Raw genomic sequence first — 17,135 nt, 5'->3', positions numbered from 1 at the left:
CCCGGCACACAGTAGCCCCCCACACCCAGATGCCCCTCACCTCAGCTCCTCCAGTTCCTCCTGCTCCTCCTCCCACCCCTCATTTCCCAGGAGCAGCAGTGCAGTGAATAACAGCACCACGGGCTCCTTCAGGGTGTGCGCTGCATACACAGTGACCACTGCAGGGGCTGCTGCCTTCCAGACACCAATGGTAGCAGGGGGTGGGTGGGGCCTGAGCAGGGGTAGGCCGTGACTGGTCACTGGCGGGCGGGCGGATGTACTGAAAACAACATGCTCGGGCTGGCCCAGACGGCACTTCCCTGCTGGGTGAGGGGCACTCACCTGCAAGCAGGGTGTGAGGCAGGCAAATGTTTTAGCTGCAGTCCCTGCAAACCTGCCATGGCCAGGCCTGGCTTTAGGGTAGGAGTGGGCAATAATTTTTGATGGGGGGGGCACTCCCAAGATTTTGGAAAGTCTTCGAGGGCTGTACTCTTCTATAATATTTATGGAGATGCAGGGTCTGGGATGGAGGTTGGGTGCACATGGGAGCTTGGGGTAATGGACTGGGGTGCAGGAAGGGGACTGGAGTATGGGAGGGAGTTGGGATGAGGCAGGCAGTTGTGACCTAGGGCAGGGGACTGTAGTGTAGAGGTGTGCTGGGCCGGGTCGGGTCTGGGCACAACTGAGGGCATCCACTCAGGTCGAATTGCTCAAACTTGGAGCTCCTTACAACCCCTGACTGGAGGCCTTTCCCAAATAGGCCACAAACCAGCTGAGCACTTCAGCTGCCGATCTGGCCAGCCAGAAGCCTCACGAGCAAAAACCCCTCAGACATCCCAGCTCTTCCTATGTTTCAATCAGCCCCAGGCCTAACAATAGGTGAGGTGTTATAGACCCCAATCTCACCTGCCCTAATGGGTTCTTTTGGTCCCAAGAAACTAGCCACAGTTCCCAGGTCAATTTACACTCTGGATCTTACTTACAGAATCATGCTTAGCCAATCCTTTAGCATTTAACGTCTAAAGATTTATTATTAAAAGAAAGAAAACCATGAGAGTAAGGTTGTTAAAGGATAAGACATTACTTGCATCGAATCTCACAGTTTTTGATACAGGCTCTTAGCAGAAGTGTTATAACTACTATCTTAAAAGTCTCTGGTGTACGTCTGTGGCATAGTGGGGGGGGCTGTCTGCTCTGTAACCTGGAGTCCCCCTGAGCTATGAGGTGAGATTCTCACTGACTCTGTGTATTAACTCAGACACCTAGGCTATGTCTACACTTGCGACTTCTTGTGTGAGTAATATGCAAATGAGGCTAAGCATGGAATATAGCTGAGCCTCATTTGCATACCTAATGAACCACCATTTTTTCAGAAGAGGCTCTTGTGCAAGAAGGAGCGTCTACACTGCCCCTTGCACAAGAAAAACCCTCTTACGCAATGCTGCTACATCTATTACTTGACAGGAAAAACGGCATTGCGCCAGAGGGTTTTTCTTGCACAAGAAGGGGCAGTGTAGACACTACTTCTTGTGCAAGAGCCTCTTCTGAAAAAATGGTGGCTCATTAGGTATGCAAATGAGGCTCGGCAATATTCCACGCTTAGCCTCATTTGCATATTACTTGTGCAAGAAGCTGCGAATGTAGACATAGCCCTAGGCTCAGCCTCCCGGGGGAGAGACAAAGGGAGGAAGGTGGAGACCAACACCTGGCTGGGGACAGAATTGGGAGGAAGGGCAGAAGCACAGGAGAAGGGGCTAGGGAGGAGTCGGGATTGTAGGACTCAAGGGGGGGCCTGAGGCTTCCTGTCCCCAGTTCCTGTAACCAGATAATAGTGCTGCGCTGGATCTTGGAGACGCAATAAACTCTCTCAATCCTACTAGCTGGTGGAGTCTGTTTGTGCCACTATGGGGGTGGAGGAGACGGGAAACCCCAATGCACTGTCATAGCATCCTATGTCAGGATGAGTCCACGGTTCTTTCCGGCTCGTTGTTCCCTGCAAGGCTGCATCTGGGATTCGAAGCAAAACTGAAGACTAAGATGGACCCTGCCACATGGCATTTTATATATCTATCCCCTGGACTCTCCAAGTTGGAGTGGGTCACATGGTCAGTGGCCAGGCATTCCTTCAGGGCTGTGTCTACATTGGCACCCTTTTCCGGAAAAGGGATGCTAATGAGACACTTCGGAATTGCAAATGCCTCGGGGATTTAAATTTTCCCCGCGGCATTTGCATGAACATGTCTGCCGCTTTTTTCCAGCTCGGGGCTTTGCTGGAGAAAAGCGCCAGTCTAGACAGGCATCTTGCGGAAAATAAACCCTTTTCTGGAAGATCCCTTATTCCTGATTTTAAGTAGGAATAAGGGATCTTCCAGAAAAGGGTTTATTTTCCGCAAGATGCCTGTCTAGACTGGCGCTTTTCTCCAGCAAAGCCCCGAGCCGGAAAAAAGCGGCAGACATGTTCATGCAAATGCCGCGGGGAAAATTTAAATCCCCGGGGCATTTGCAATTCCGAAGTGTCTCATTAGCATCCCTTTTCTGGAAAAGGGTGCCAATGAAGACACAGCCTACATGTTTATAACTCCACATACAGATATTATACAATTACATGAGCATATACAGAATTAGTAGAACAGAAGCTTTCATGTGATGCCTCATATGGTCCCCATTGTACAGATTTTTGGAGCAAACGCTCCCCCCTGATAAGTGCAGCAGTGATCTGTCTGTTCCCCTTAAAATCCAGTAATAGGACAAGGGGCTTGGGATGTGACCTAGGGTAGGAGGGGATTGTGATTGGGGCAGGAGATTGGGGTGCCAGATCTAAGAGGAGGTGTGGATATAAGAGGGGACAAAAGGTTTGGGTATGTTGACTTGAGGGGGGGGGGGCAGAGAATTGGGGCAGGAAAGGGCTGGAGTGTCAGATGCAGGCTGTGGCCAAGAGACTTACTTACCAGCTTCCAAACTAGCCTGCCTCTCTGCAGAGCTTAAAATGTTTCCCAGGAGCTTGCCTGGCCATGTGCTTCCTGAAAACCTGAACTTTGGAGAGAGGATGTGATTCTTCTTGGTTGTCTGTTACTTCAACAAGCCGCTCTCATTGGCTGGTTTCTGCCAGAATTTGGCCAATGGGAACGTGTTCAGGGTGAGGCAGCTCCTAAAACTCCCCCCCCCCCTCCAGTTTCAAAACAGAAATGGAGCCCTGCAGCCACTTTTGGGGATGTCCCACGGGGCTGTGGGGGAAGCCGAGGAGCCTGCCTCAGAGTCTCTGCTGTCTCTGCCAGCCAGATTTGGTGACTTGGAGGGCCAGATCCAGCCCATAGCCTGGCTTTAAGAGCTATAGAATGCCTGTTTGGTTTCTGTGCCTGCTTAAAGCTGACTGGCTCACACTGTAAAACAGGAGCAGGGAACCTTTGGCCTGAAGAGCTGGATCTGGCCCCTGAAGCTCAGGGAACCCTCGATATTGGGGAGCCTGCTCTGGTCCCCAACACAAAAAAGATTCCTTTTTTAATCCCTTTTCAAATAAAGCCAGAAACAGTTTACACTTAGCAATGTCTAGATTGCAGCAAAGCTATGCATCTAAGGAACACGTCCGAAAAAGCGGATATGTTCTTCCACCATCCTTTAAACCTCATTTCAGGAGGAAGAAGGGATGGCTCGAAAGATAAGGTTTTTACGAAATTTGGTGCTATGGGGTAATAGAGCTCTATGCCTGGCTAGCTGGGCCAAGTGTAATGGCTTGTGTCACAGACGGGGTCAGACTGCAGGGCTAATATTCCTCTTGGATAGTGTAAATCTATAAATGTTAGGGTCTCATCCTGCAAACGCTCACCAAATGTGTTTAATAATAAACATTCGACTGGCATTAACTTCATTTCATCTCTGTTGTGGGGAGGGGTAATAAAGTCTCTGTTGGTTTAGTCCCTATGAAAGGACCTGACTCTGTACTACAAGTATATGGAGGAAAACTAGGTATTTTAGCTGCAGGAACCTAAATTTAGATCCCTTCACAGGCAGCATAATTAGTGGATTGTTTCTGAAAAACACTGGGTGCTCAGGATTGAATGCAATTGTTGCAGGTGCAGTAATGTTGAAACTCAAGCTAGGTATTGAGAGAAATGAATGTGGATTTGGGATCTAACTCATGTGTTGTCTTTATGAAATATCTAGACTCAGCATTTGCCCATAAGGGCAGAGTCTAGCATATGTGTAACCAGGGACACAGTTTGGGCAGAATGGGGGTGTGGAAAGGAATAAAGCCTTTCTGAAATGTCTCCAATTGCCCTTCACCCCCTAACAGGCTGCAGAACACCCATGTCTGTCTCCAGCTCAGCCCCTGGCCTGCAGAGCCAGGGACAGGAAATGGCCGTGGCGAAGCCAGTGACCTTCAAGGAGGTGGCTGTGTATTTCTCTGAGGAGGAATGGGCTCTGCTGGACCTGGGCCAGAGAGCCCTCTACTGGGATGTGATGCAGGAGAATTATGAGGCAGTGAGCTGGCTGGGTAAGGATTCTTGTCCCCTTGTGTAACAGAAGCTGGGTGGGCTCTGGAGCAGCTTGGTTGGGTTTGGTTCAGGGTCCCTCATTGCCCCCATCCCTAACGTCAGGAGTATCCACCCCAGTAATCCTGGCTCCTGTGAGAGAGACTGTCCCCTCTGCGACCCCTCCTAGGAGAAGCAGGTTCAGGGACATAACAGTGGTGCTGCTCTTCCCACAGCCAAGGTTTCCATGGACTTCCCATCATCTTGCCTATGTTTTACCTTGGCCAGAGGTGTCAGTGGAAGGGCCCAGACAAGAACAGCAGGTACTAGAGTTGTGGGGCTGGGTGTGACTCCTCTTAGGTCCTGCAGGCTCTCCTTGTGCCGGTGGCCAGAGCCCCTGGGAGGACAGTGCAATCTCAGAATCCTTTTCTGCTTCTGGTAGATTGTTTCCAGCCCAGAGGGGCACCAAATGGCTGGCCTGACTGACCACAAGAGAGAGGCTGGGAAACCCCAAAAAGGCTGTACCTGGGGAGCTGAGCTGCAGGAACACCCTGACACCCTGTGGAAGCAGCAGCTATTGTGGGCAGCTGGCAGGGACCACCGAGGCACAGGCATCAGGAGCATGGAGCTTAGGCAGTGCCTGAAGCAATCAGCCAAGGGTTCATTTTGCGGCTGGGACAACTTTACCTGCCTCCTTCTGGCCCAAGTAGAACATCTGAGCCAAAGAACAGGGTGAGCCAAGCCCCCCAGCAAGGAGCTTTGTAGACAGAGCCCTTGGGCACCTAGAGCTCTGCTGAGTCCTTTCTCTCCAAGTCCTAGTGACCTGCCATGTGCAGCTACAGTCTGTACCCTGCCTGGGGGCCTCGGTGTCAGACCTGCCAGCCCTCACTATAGCGCCCCTTCTGAGCAGTGGGGTCCTGTCCTGTCCTGGGGAGGGAGGGATGGAAAGGGCCATGGGGGAGACTTAGATGTACTTTAGAGAGTGCAGTAGAGTGCTCCGCTCCCCTGGGGAATCATCTGGGCCATTCCAGAGGAAGAGGGGATGCATCTTTACTGCAGGTTAGTGTGTTCTGGGATCTTGTACCAGCCAGAGCCCAGTCTCTGCAAGGTGGGGAAGGTGCCTCTCTTAGAGGGCGACTCAGATCCTGACTCTGGAAGGAGTAATGGCACAGACCTTAATAAACAAGATCAACTCTTTTAATTGCTCCCCAAACTGTATTTCCTGTCTCCAAAGCTCATGTGATCTCCTGGGAGGAGCAGGAAGAGGAGCTACAGATCCCATATCTCCAGGGCTGTGAGAGAGGGGAGATCATCAGTAACACCCACACAGGTGAGCAATTAGCTAAACTGACTCAGAATCTAATTTCTGTGTCCTCATAGCAGATTTCAGTTGTGCATTTTCATAAAATCTGACTGACCCTTCAGCCTCTCTTGAACACCAATTGGAGGGTGCTGGGTGGGCAAAAGGGTTTGGGGGAAGGAGGGTGAACTTAGCTCATGATTATTCAATCTTTCCAGCCATTTTTGGGGTGTTGTCCTCCTTTTCTATTCCCCTTTTATAGTTTTCTTTCAGCAAACTGAGTGATTTCTGTCTGGATTCTCTTTCCCAACAGATGATGGGAGGCTGAGTGAGGACCATGACAAAAGTCTTCAGGAGGAAAGACCAGAGCGAATGGCTCCATGTGGGATTATGTTGGGAATATCTGAAGGGCATGTTTCTCAGAGTCCTAAGCAAGGAGAGACCTGTAAGAGACAGCATAGCCCACAAAGGCATCAGGGAAACCATCCAGGAGTGGGACAAGGTAAATACAGTCTCAGAAGCAGGAGGTTAAAAACAAACACAGAAATTGTTCAACAGAAAATCCCCCATCAAGAGTCACCCTGTGCAACTCTTATAAAACATGGAAGAGCCCACACAGGAGAGAAACCCTTCATCTGCTCTGCCTGTGGGAAAGGCTTCAGTCGAAGGTCGCACCTTTCTAGACATAAAAAAATCCACACAGGAGAGAAACCCTTCATCTGCTCTGCCTGTGGGAAAGGCTTCAGTCGAAGGTCGCACCTTGCTAGACATAAAAAAATCCACACAGGAGAGAAACCCTTCAGCTGCTCTGCCTGTGGGAAAAGCTTCAGGGAGAGTTCAGCCCTTGTTGCACATAGGAGAACCCACACAGGAGAGAAACCCTTCAGCTGCTCTGACTGTGGGAAAATCTTCAGTGCAAGTTCATACCTTGCTAGACATAAAAAAATCCACAGAGGAGAGAGAACCTTCAGCTGCTCTGCCTGTGGGAAAAGCTTCATTCAGAGCTCACACCTTGTCATCCATAGAAAAATCCACACAGGAGAGAAACCCTTCAACTGCTCTGCCTGTGGGAAAAGCTTCATCTGGAGGTCACACCTTACTAGACATAAAAAAATCCACACTGAAGAGAAACCCTTCAGCTGCTCTGACTGTGGGAAATGCTTCAGTAAGAGGTCACAGTTTGTTAGACATAGGAGAAGCCACACGCAGGAGAAACCCTTCAGCTGCTCTGACTGTGGGAAATGCTTCAGTAAGAGGTCACAGTTTGTTAGCCATAGGAGAACCCACACAGGAGAGAAACCCTTCAGCTGCTCTGACTGTGGGAAAAGCTTCAGTACGAGTTCACACCTTGCTAGACATAAAAAAATCCACACAGGAGAGAGAAACTTCAGCTGCTCTGCCTGTGGGAAAAGCTTCAGTCAGAGCTCATACCTTGTCATCCATAAAAAAATCCACACAGGAGAGAAACCCTTCAGCTGCTCTGCCTGTGGGAAAAGCTTCAGTCGGAAGTCACAACTTGTTTTGCATGGAAAAATCCACACAGGAGAGAAACCCTTCAGCTGCTCTGCCTGTGGGAAAAGCTTCAGGGAGAGTTCAACCCTTGTTGCACATAGGAGAACCCACACAGGAGAGAAACCCTTCAGCTGCTCTGACTGTGGGAAATGCTTCAGTAACAGGTCACCGTTTGTTAGCCATAGGAGAGCCCACACAGGAGAGAAACCCTTCAGTTGCTCTGACTGTGGGAAATGCTTCAATAACAGGTCACAGTTTGTTAGCCATAGGAGAGCCCACACAGGGGAGAAACCCTTCAGCTGCTCTGACTGTGGGAAAAGCTTCAGTCACAGGTCAAACCTTGTTAGGCATAGGAGAACCCACACAGGAGAGAAACCCTTCAGCTGCTCTGCCTGTGGGAAAAGCTTCAGTCGGAAGTCACAGCTTGTCATCCATAGAAAAATCCACACAGGAGAGAAACCCTTCAGTTGCTCTGACTGTGGGAAATGCTTCAATAACAGGTCACAGTTTGTTAGCCATAGGAGAGCCCACACAGGGGAGAAACCCCTCAGCTGCTCTGACTGTGGGAAAAGCTTCAGTCAGAGGTCAAACCTTGTTAGGCATAGGAGAACCCACACAGGAGAGAAACCCTTCAGCTGCTCTGACTGTGGGAAAAGCTTCAGTCGGAAGTCACACCTTGTCATCCATAGAAAAATCCACACAGGAGAGAAACCCTTCAGCTGCTCTGCCTGTGGGAAAAGCTTCAGTCGGAAGTCACACCTTGTCATCCATAGAAAAATCCACACAGGAGGGAAATCCTTCAGCTGCTCTGCCTGTGGGAAAAGCTTCAGTCGGAAGTCACACCTTTTCTTGCATGGAAAAATCCACACAGGAGAGAAACCCTTCAGCTGCTCTGAGTGTGGGAAAAGCTTCAGGTTGAGTTTAACCCTTGTTGCACATAGGAGAACCCACACCAGAGAGCTGCTTCAGCTGCTCTGACTGTGGGAAATGCTTCAGAAACAGGTCACAGTTTGTTAGAGATAGGAGAAGCCACACAGGGAGAAACCCTTCAGTTGCTCCGACTGTGGGAAATGCTTCAGTAACAGGTCAGTTTGTTAGACTTAAGAGAATCCACACAGGGGAGAAACCCTTCAGCTGCTCTGACTATGGGAAAAGCTTCACTCGGAGGTGACACCTTGTTAGGCATAGGAGAACCCACACAGGAGAGAAACCTGTCAGCTGCTCTGACTGCAGGGGAATACTTCAGTGTGAGTTCAAGCCTTGTGGCACATAGGAAAACCCACATAGGGGAGAAACTCTATATTAGAGGTGGGCAAAAGCCTCTCAATGGGCAGAATCGAGCCCACTTAAAGTTTTGATTCTGTCTGCTAATGGGCACGTGCTGCTAGGGAATGAGCTCAGCCCCATTCCCCTTCCTGTCATGCAGACACTGGAGAGGAGGCAGCAATGGGGCTGAGGCTTCACTGCATGATCTAGAGCCAGCCCCAGAGCCTGAGGGCACTGCTACCCCAGCAGCTCTGCCTTCTAAGGCTGACTCATGGCCACAGCAATGGTATCTGTGTCACCAGAGCCATGTGGCCATGGCAGGGTGCCTCTGAAGTGGCTCTGGGCTGCATGGCTGTGGCAAGAGCCCCTCTGGCCCCAGGCCATGTGGCTGCAACAGCTATGCCTCTGGTCTCCAGGGCTGACCCACAGCTGCATGGCTGTGGCAGTGTTGTCTCCAGCCTGTGGTGTCCTCTGCAGCAGATGGGACAGCATTGCTTCAGATGTTGCTGTAAGGGAGCACAAGTCAGGTAATGTTCCCCTTCATTCCCAGAACCCCCATTCCATTCCCTTCAATTCCCTCCCCCCAACACCCAGCACCCCCAGCTTGCTCTGACACCCTCCCTTGTTCTTGCACCCTCTACTTGGCCACACGCTGCACTTTCCCTTGTTCCTGCTTCCTCCATCTGGCCAGACACTCTACACGCAGCCTGCTTCTGCACTCCAGCTCTCTCCCAGCTCTTGCACCCCATCCCTATTCTGTTTGCTATCAGTCTTGCCTCACACAGTATCCCTCATTTTTGTACCTATCCCAGAGCCTAATGGTGTTTGTAAAATCCACTAACTCCAGAACCCCAGAAAAGTAAATCTGGTCTATGGTAAGCCCTGAACCTCAGTCCCCCTTCCTTTCTCCTCACCCTATGAGGCTGGGGCAGCAGAGGAGTGAGGTGCCTCAGTTGGGCCACATCAGTGAGTTTTTGGGGGGGGGGTGGAGGAGTTTTTTGGCTTCTCACTTGTGTGGTCACCAACTGATTTTTCTGTGGGTCAGTGATCCCCAACTCAAAATTGGTTCTTCACTCTTGCCTTAAAGAAAACATTGAAGCTTTTTATGTTAGTTGTAATGTTCTTCTTATTTGAAATGAAGTTTTACTAAGTAACATGAGAAACTCAAAATGCTTAATCTGTTTTATAATGTAAATTAAACTGATCTCCCCAGCTGCAGTACTAGCAAAATAATGAAAGTGTAATTATATAATTAACCATGAGTGTCCATTAGCAACTGGTAGTCCATGAAAAGGTTTGCATTCACCCACGTGGCCTACAGGGTGTGTGGCGGAAAGAGCCCCTCCCACTCTCCCTGGAGAGTCCATGGCCCCAGAGAGGCAGGTTAAATCTTTGTACACCCCTTTGGAACTGCTGACTCCTGTTGTTCTTCTAAACTACTGGCTGAGCAATCCCTAAGCAGGGCTGTGGGTCTGTAGCTCATCGGAGGGCACTCTATTCTGATCAGTCAGGGTGCGAAACTCCAGATTGATGGTGAGTTGCAAAATTAGGGCTTCTGGGTCCTATTCCTAGTGTTGTTCCAGACTGGCTGTGTGATGTCAGACAAGGCCCTTTGCCTTTCTCAGCCTTCGTGCCTCCCTCTGTCAGTTGGATGTAATGATTCTCCTGCCTGCCCCATGGCAGGGGCAGCTGGGGAGCTGTAAGGAGACATGTAAGAGAGTTACTATCAGCAGTGAATAATAGGAGGTGCGCTATCACCTGGAGTCAGTACAGATACTGGGGTAGTGCGCTGCCCCGCACTAGAGGTGGCCCTGGACTGTGGGCTGGAGATCAGGAGGGGCATCTGCACGGCCAGAAGCAGCTGGTGGTGCCGCAATCGCAAACCGCTGGGCAAACACGGCGCGACCAGATGATGCCGCCGGTGACATCACATGTGAGCCCCGGAGGGATGGGATGGGGAGCGCGGGGGCGGGGCCGGCAATAGATGCCGAGGCAGGCAGTTTAAAAGGGGCAAGGAGCCCCGATGAAGGGGGTGGTGAGCCGGAGCGAGGCAACACACACCTCAGGAGGAGAGGGATGGTACGTCTGGCTCTGCACTGGGAGCCATAGGAGTTGGGGAAGAAGTGGCCCAGGGCAGGGCCGTGGAACCCGTGAGTGGAGGGTTTAGGGGCTACAGCCCCCTCCACCGAGTAGGGACAAGAGTCCCTGCCTTAGGGGCCGGGGCTAGGAGAGAGGAAGGGCCCAAGCCCCCTTCCCTGACCTGGGGGTCCATTTACGCTGAACCCCTAGGGGCTCTTGCAAACACAAACACAGTCCAGAGTAGGACCGGTCAGAGAGAACCACGTGTAGGTGCCTAATGCCATAGACATTTTCCGTCTCATATGGGTGAAGTCTGGGACAATTTGTGGGAACTGTTGATGCCCCCTTCCATTGTTCAGCATCCCATGTGAACCCCCCCCCCAACCAGTGCACACAGGGCCAGAAGCAGGCAAGTCTTCTTGTGACCACTAGATGGTTCTGCAACATCCCAATCTGATTATCTGGATATTTGATGATCTGATCTGGGCTCATCCTAATTCAATATGGCTCATGGGGCTCTACCCTGTAACAGCTGCTACCGCCAATGGTATTGCTATTGTATTGTGTGTCAGGGGACTGCTGGCACCTCACTAAAACTGATCAGGACAGGGTGGGTTAAATATCCCCCAGCACCAACAGGTAGAGGAAGGGTTGATGGGAATCAGGGCCTTTAAACAGCTGACAGTTCCTGGGGGCCAATGAGGGAAGGCCAAGGCTACAGGGCAGCATGATGGATAAGGGGGACAGCTAATAAGGGAGCCAAGATGCTGGAGTAGGGTCATATCCTCTATATGAGCTGCAATTGCTCAGATCGGGTTCAGACAAAGTGGGGCTGAGCTAGAGAGAGAGCAGAGCCCAAGCTGAGCTAGGGAGCAGGGTTGGGTGAGCCAGAGAGAGACAGAAAGCAGCCAGGCAGCATGACAGTGCTGGGTGCAGAAGCAGCCCAGACAGCTCTCCTGTGCACAGAGCAGGCTGCAGGCACCAGAGTGGGGAAAGAAGCAGCCCAGAGGCTGGGAGGCAGACCAGCATCAGTTTGGCAGCAGAATGGGGCTATTGTTGGAGCAATTCAGAGCTGGGAGCAGCTAGGCAGAGCGAGCGGGAATCCTGGGTTGAGGGCCTGGCACTAGGAGATCCCACCAGTCCAAAGGCCTGGCGAGCCATTCTTGGAGGGAATCATTACCCTGATGCTGAGAGGGGAAGGGTTGACACTGATGAGGAGGGTTCTGCCACCTAGCACCTGAAGGCCTATGGCCACCACCAGAGCAATTGTCTGACACACAGCAGAGCTGAGCACTGGAAAGGAAGCTTGGGGCAGTCTCTGAACTTCCCATAGGTATATCAGATAGGTGTGTGTGATGTCCTCAAGCCACACAGCATGACTGTGTGTTTTCTTTTAACCTTTCTCATTTTCCCTTTCCTTAATTGCTATTTAATAAATGGCCCTTGCTCTGACCTGCATGTAGCCATAGAATCATAGAACTTGAAGGGAACTGGACCATTGAGTTCAGTTCCCTGCATTCATGACTGGACTAAGCACCATCTAGACCATGCCTGATGGGTATTCGTCTAATCACCTCTTTAAAATCTCCAGTGATAGGGTCAGGTCTGTTCCCCATTCTGGCACTCTGAGTGCAGAAGGTGAGGGCCCACAAGAGACCTTAAAAATACTTTGCCTCTCTAGGCTTCTGCGTAAAAGCTCCCCAAGGTCACAGATTCTCTGCCCTTTGGAGACAGGCTGCTACCACCATGTGAAAACCTCTTTTTCTCTTGAACCCAGGACGAAGCATTTAGAACTTCTTCTAGATGCCACATGAGATCTTGGGGGGCAGGGGAGGGGAAGAATACCTGTAATGTCTGATTACATGCTTAAGACTGAGAGGTCAGCTTACACAGAACTCCTATTTCCTTCTAGGACACAAGAATCAAATCATCACCTTCAAAAAAGGTGATTTTATTAACAAAACAAAAAGTTATACTTGATAAAGCATACTTGGTTGCTAGGTGTTTTAATGCAACTGAGAAAAGAACATTAATAGCAAAGCGAAATTCATCCCTGGGATTCATCGTAAGGTTACAGTGGAGGGGAAGGGGGAGAGGGACCATTGACTTAGCACAGAGAAGTTTAACCAAACAACCAAACAAATCAAATAATCTTATTATATCTAAATAGATATTTCCAGTCTACTCATACCTGTGCTTTCAAGGTCCAGTCTATTTCCGTGCCCTGTATTCTTTGTAGGTAAGGTAATTCTGCCTGGTTCAATTCATCTTGTTCCTCCAGCTCCTGACTTAAAACTCACACAAAGGAACATAGGTGGATTTCTCTTCCAAGTCAAATGCCAATACTTTATTTTTGGTTCTGGCTTCCTGCCCACATTTTCTAGCTACCTCGATTGAACTCTTTTAGTTACTGAATATGGAGATGTTTAGAAAAGGTCAGCACTCCTCTCCATCACACACCTCTCAAATCACAGACTGGGCCAGACGGGCGGTCCATACTGGCTGTGATTTTTTTTCTGGCTGTTTAGGCGAAAACATAATATACCTGCTCACAATAAATTCACTGCTGAATATACAAAGAACTAAACAAGATCCCCATGCATGCCCAGAATACAATGACTTAGATATAGGGAGAGTTTTAACTGGCTTAGTCCAGAAAACTTTCATGGGAGTGTGCATCAGCCACTTTGTTAGAAGCTCCTGAGATGTGTTGTATGTCAAAGACAAAGTCTTGGGGAGCCAAACTCCACTGCAGGAGTATCCTGTTAGTCTCTTTGACCGTGTGAAATCATTTCAGAGCAGAATGGTCAGTCTGTAGATGAAAGTGCCATCTCCAAATACATGGCTTCTCTAGAGTGTATATGCATTCCTTCTCGGAGACAGACCAGTGGCTTTCCAGCTCTAAGAGCTTTTTATGGAGGAACACAACAGGGTGGAAATATTGATCTGGCCAGTATGAAACCCTCTCTCAGTTCCTACCCCAGACATGTGTGTTTCTTTTTCTGATTTATCTTTGCATAGGACTGTGGTTTTACATGAAGGGTAAGCAGAGCTCAAAGCTGTGCAGAGGTCTTGCCAAGGGCACATCTGCTTCTCCACAGTCCATGGCTGCTCAGCAGCTTTTGTAACTCTGACCAAGCACCTTACCAAACTGTCTTACTTCAGAGGCTGGACCAGCCAGACTCTGCTTTCAGGTTTGGAGGGTAAGTAGGAAGAAACAAATAGCTTAATGCAAATAAATGCAAGATGTGTTAGATATTACAGGTGATATAAAAAGAAAAGACAAGAGAAGGCTTATAACATCCCTTTGGCTTGTTGGTGACTCCTGACTCCCAGAGCTTGGGGACAGTGTGAGAGTATCATAGTTGAGCCATAGGGTTCAGCATCAAACCAGCCCCCACCTGTGGGATGTGTAATTGTGCTGGAATCTGGTTATTCTTGTCTGTGGACAACAGGAAACAGTCTGATGGTCCACACGGAGAATCCTTTTGGAATGATGTAGAGCAGTGGTCTCCAACCTTTTTACTCCCAAGATCTGTTTAAATCTCAGCACAGGCGAAGATCTACCGCCCCGCCCTTTCTATTCTCCTCCTGTCCATCACTTGCTATCCCCAGCCCTTACTTACACCCTCTGATAAAGTTTATTTTTAAATTATGCGATACATACAATTAAAATCACGTGTTTATAGTTATGAAATAAATGGTCTGTTTTTTATACATGCTATTTAAATCTAAAATGAAGCATTTATAATTATACATTTTGTGGGGACAGAGTAATGCGGCTGGGGGCAGGGGAGAGGGAACAGGGTGCTGGGAGGGCAGAGGACAGGGTTCTGCAGCAGGGGACAGAGTGCCAGTGGGGACAGGTTTCTGCAGCTGGGGACAGGGTGCCAGTGGGGACAGAGTTCGGGGAGTGGGGACGGGAATAGGGACAGAGTTCTGTAGCTGGGGATAGGAGAGTGGGGACAGAGTTCTGTAGTTGAGGACGGGAGTGGGGACAGCATTCTGTAGCTGGGGACAGGGGAGTGGGGATGGGAGTGGGAACAGCGTTCTGTAGGTGGGGACAGCGTTCTGTGGCTTGGGAGTGGGGGCTGGGGAGTGGGGTGCCAGTGGAGGCAGAGAGTCCCTTGTATCTCCCTCCTCCCAGCATTCTCCGCCCCCCAGGGAAACCAGCGCATCCCTGCACAGCAAAGCCCCACACGCGCGCGCCTGCCCAGGGGGCCAACCCCCCCCATGCAGGGAAGCCCCGTGCTGGGAAGCCCCGCGTGAACACCTGCCCCGGGGCCAACACCCCCCCCTGCGCGCACTAGGAAACCCCCTGTGTGCCTCTCGCGGGGCTGACTCACCCCTCCTGTGCAGTTCAGGGGGCTAGCAGAGCAGCGAGCGCACTTCTGGAATTGCCAAAAGTGGCACTAAGCTGCGGGACTTCTGAAGCCAACACTACTTCCGTTTTCTCTTGAGGTAAGTAGTGGGGCTTCTGGGGGGTGGGAGGGAAATGGGGGCGGGGTGGACAGGACGCCTCACGAGCGACTGGTCGAGGCCTCGAGATCGACCAGTAGCTCGCGATCGATCTGTTGGTGACCACAGATGTAGAGGCAACTGAGGGCTCTGTTTTGCTGCCTACAGCAAATCCTCCAGGAACTGCATGGTACTGGGTGGAAATAGTGTCACTTGTGCAGCAGCACAGAGTAGTTTGCATATTAAACTCTGATGCCAAATGAATACTTGGAGAAAGCGGCTCCTGATTACATATTCAGTGTTCAATACCACAAGATTCATAAGGACTGTGGTTGGTTCTTTGATTTGAGGCAAAGGGCTTGTTCTCACTGCCTAGGTGCTCTGGAAATGAGACTCTGCACAGCCAGGAAAATCAGCTTTTTTCCTTCCTTTACTCTCACTGTGGCATTAATGAAAGCCACAGTGGTGCCCAGCCCAGCAGGTTCTGCTCACAGTGGGTCACCTAGCCCAGCCAGCTTCTTAAGGTTCCAATTCACTTGAATTCATGGTCCCACAAATGTGGCATCGAATTTGTGGCTCACACACATGCACAAACCCAAAGCCAAACTCCAAAGCCGGCTCTGCTGCAAGAGCTGCCCAGGGACCCTCCTTTGGCCCAGCAGGGACTCAGGGATTCAGCCGGATTGTCCCTCAGGGACACAGCGACCCAGACTCACCTTTGGTTTTTGAACAGACACTTGAAGGCACAGGAGACCTGGGGCCCAGCAGCTTCCTGCCCTGCCAGGTCTGACTTTAAGAGGTCCGGTGGGAAGAAGGAAGGGCCACTTGAGGGGCTTAGCCCCTGGCTGGCTCTGCCTGTGAACAGCAGGAAAGAGACACCCCTGCCCCTGCGGAATGTGGCTCTGGGCACGAGTCCCAATGCTCCCCATGCAAAGAGAAAATGAAGGGGAGGGGCTCCCAGGCTCTGCTCTTGCAGAATCACCCACCTGGGAGAACAAAATTGATTTGTGGCACATTGTGCACAATGAGGAATGCAAATGTGACGGGAGAAGCTGTGGAAGGCAGAGACCCAGCATATCCCCTGCCTCCTTACGTGTCACTAGAAACACTCTGCTGTATTACCCAGGAACTCAGTAATGACAATGACATTAATAGAATTTACACTAGGATCTGATCTTGATTTTGATTTTGTTCCTGACACCAGAAGCACAGGTCCCTGACATTGTATCTCTCACCAGTGGATTCTTATGGCCCCAATAAAAACACAACTCAAATATAAATTTAACCAGGCTATTAAAAGAATGTGAACAATACACAGCATATGACAACACAGAAATTAACCCCAATACAACCGGTAAACCAGCCCCACACCCTCGAACCAGAAGAGAAAGAAGATAGAAAAGAATCCCCCAATATAGCAAGGTAAGTTAAAACACTTTACAGGTGTCTGGCTTAGATGGGAGATGACACTTGGCAGATGGAGGGAAAGATTCAAGCAGCCTAGGACCTTCTACCATTCAGCAGGTAATCTGCTGTCTGGGAGGAACGCTAGGTGATCCCACACTGCTATTCAGGGCTCCAGGCCAATCACAGACTCCTTGAGCTTCCAAGGGCTTTCACCACAAGGATCAAGATCCAGGGTGAGTGGAAGGAACCAGAGAACCCTGCTGAGTGTCCCCTAAACACAAGTCCCCACACCCTTTGGTGGAGGCTGTGAAGGGAGGTGCCCACAGTGATTCAAAGATTCCTGTCACTCAGGCAGCTTCTTTACTGTGGCTGGATCTGTAGGCCTCACTCCTAGCCTTCACCATGAAGAGAGCAGAACCACACACGCTGTCAGGTGGATGACCACGAAGCAGTAGCCAAGTGTTCAGGAGGAGCAGCTCCACCCCTCAGACTGACAGTTCTTTTCATAGCAGCAAGGGGGTTGAGTACACTGTCTCTGTGCCATGTGCAAAATGTCCTGTGGCTTGTGCAGCATTGTGCACCCCTGAGGTAATTTTCAGGTTTGACATGAAGAACCAGATGGAGCTGGTTTTCCAGTGCAGGGCACAATCCAAGATGGAGTTTAG

General features: G+C 50.3%; 1 protein-coding gene across 1 annotated transcript in view; it reads left to right on the top strand.

The window, feature by feature from the left end:
- Positions 1-15,032, top strand: part of LOC102449828 (uncharacterized) — a 33,856-nt gene extending 18,824 nt beyond the window's left edge. Inside the window, exons 4-6 of the mRNA XM_089773351.1 lie at positions 4,271-4,471; positions 5,683-5,778; positions 6,062-15,032. Coding sequence (XP_089629477.1) covers positions 4,271-4,471; positions 5,683-5,778; positions 6,062-8,238 — 2,474 coding nt within the window. The 3' untranslated portion in view covers positions 8,239-15,032. The remainder of the gene's footprint in view (positions 1-4,270; positions 4,472-5,682; positions 5,779-6,061) is intronic.
- Positions 15,033-17,135: the final 2,103 nt, after the last annotated feature.

This window comes from Pelodiscus sinensis, chromosome 25, assembly GCF_052426305.1.
Source record: "Pelodiscus sinensis isolate ZL-2025 chromosome 25, ASM5242630v1, whole genome shotgun sequence".
NCBI lineage: Eukaryota > Metazoa > Chordata > Testudines > Trionychidae > Pelodiscus > Pelodiscus sinensis.
Note: the sequence above shows the minus strand (reverse complement) of the source record. Positions and strands in the feature narration are given on the sequence as shown.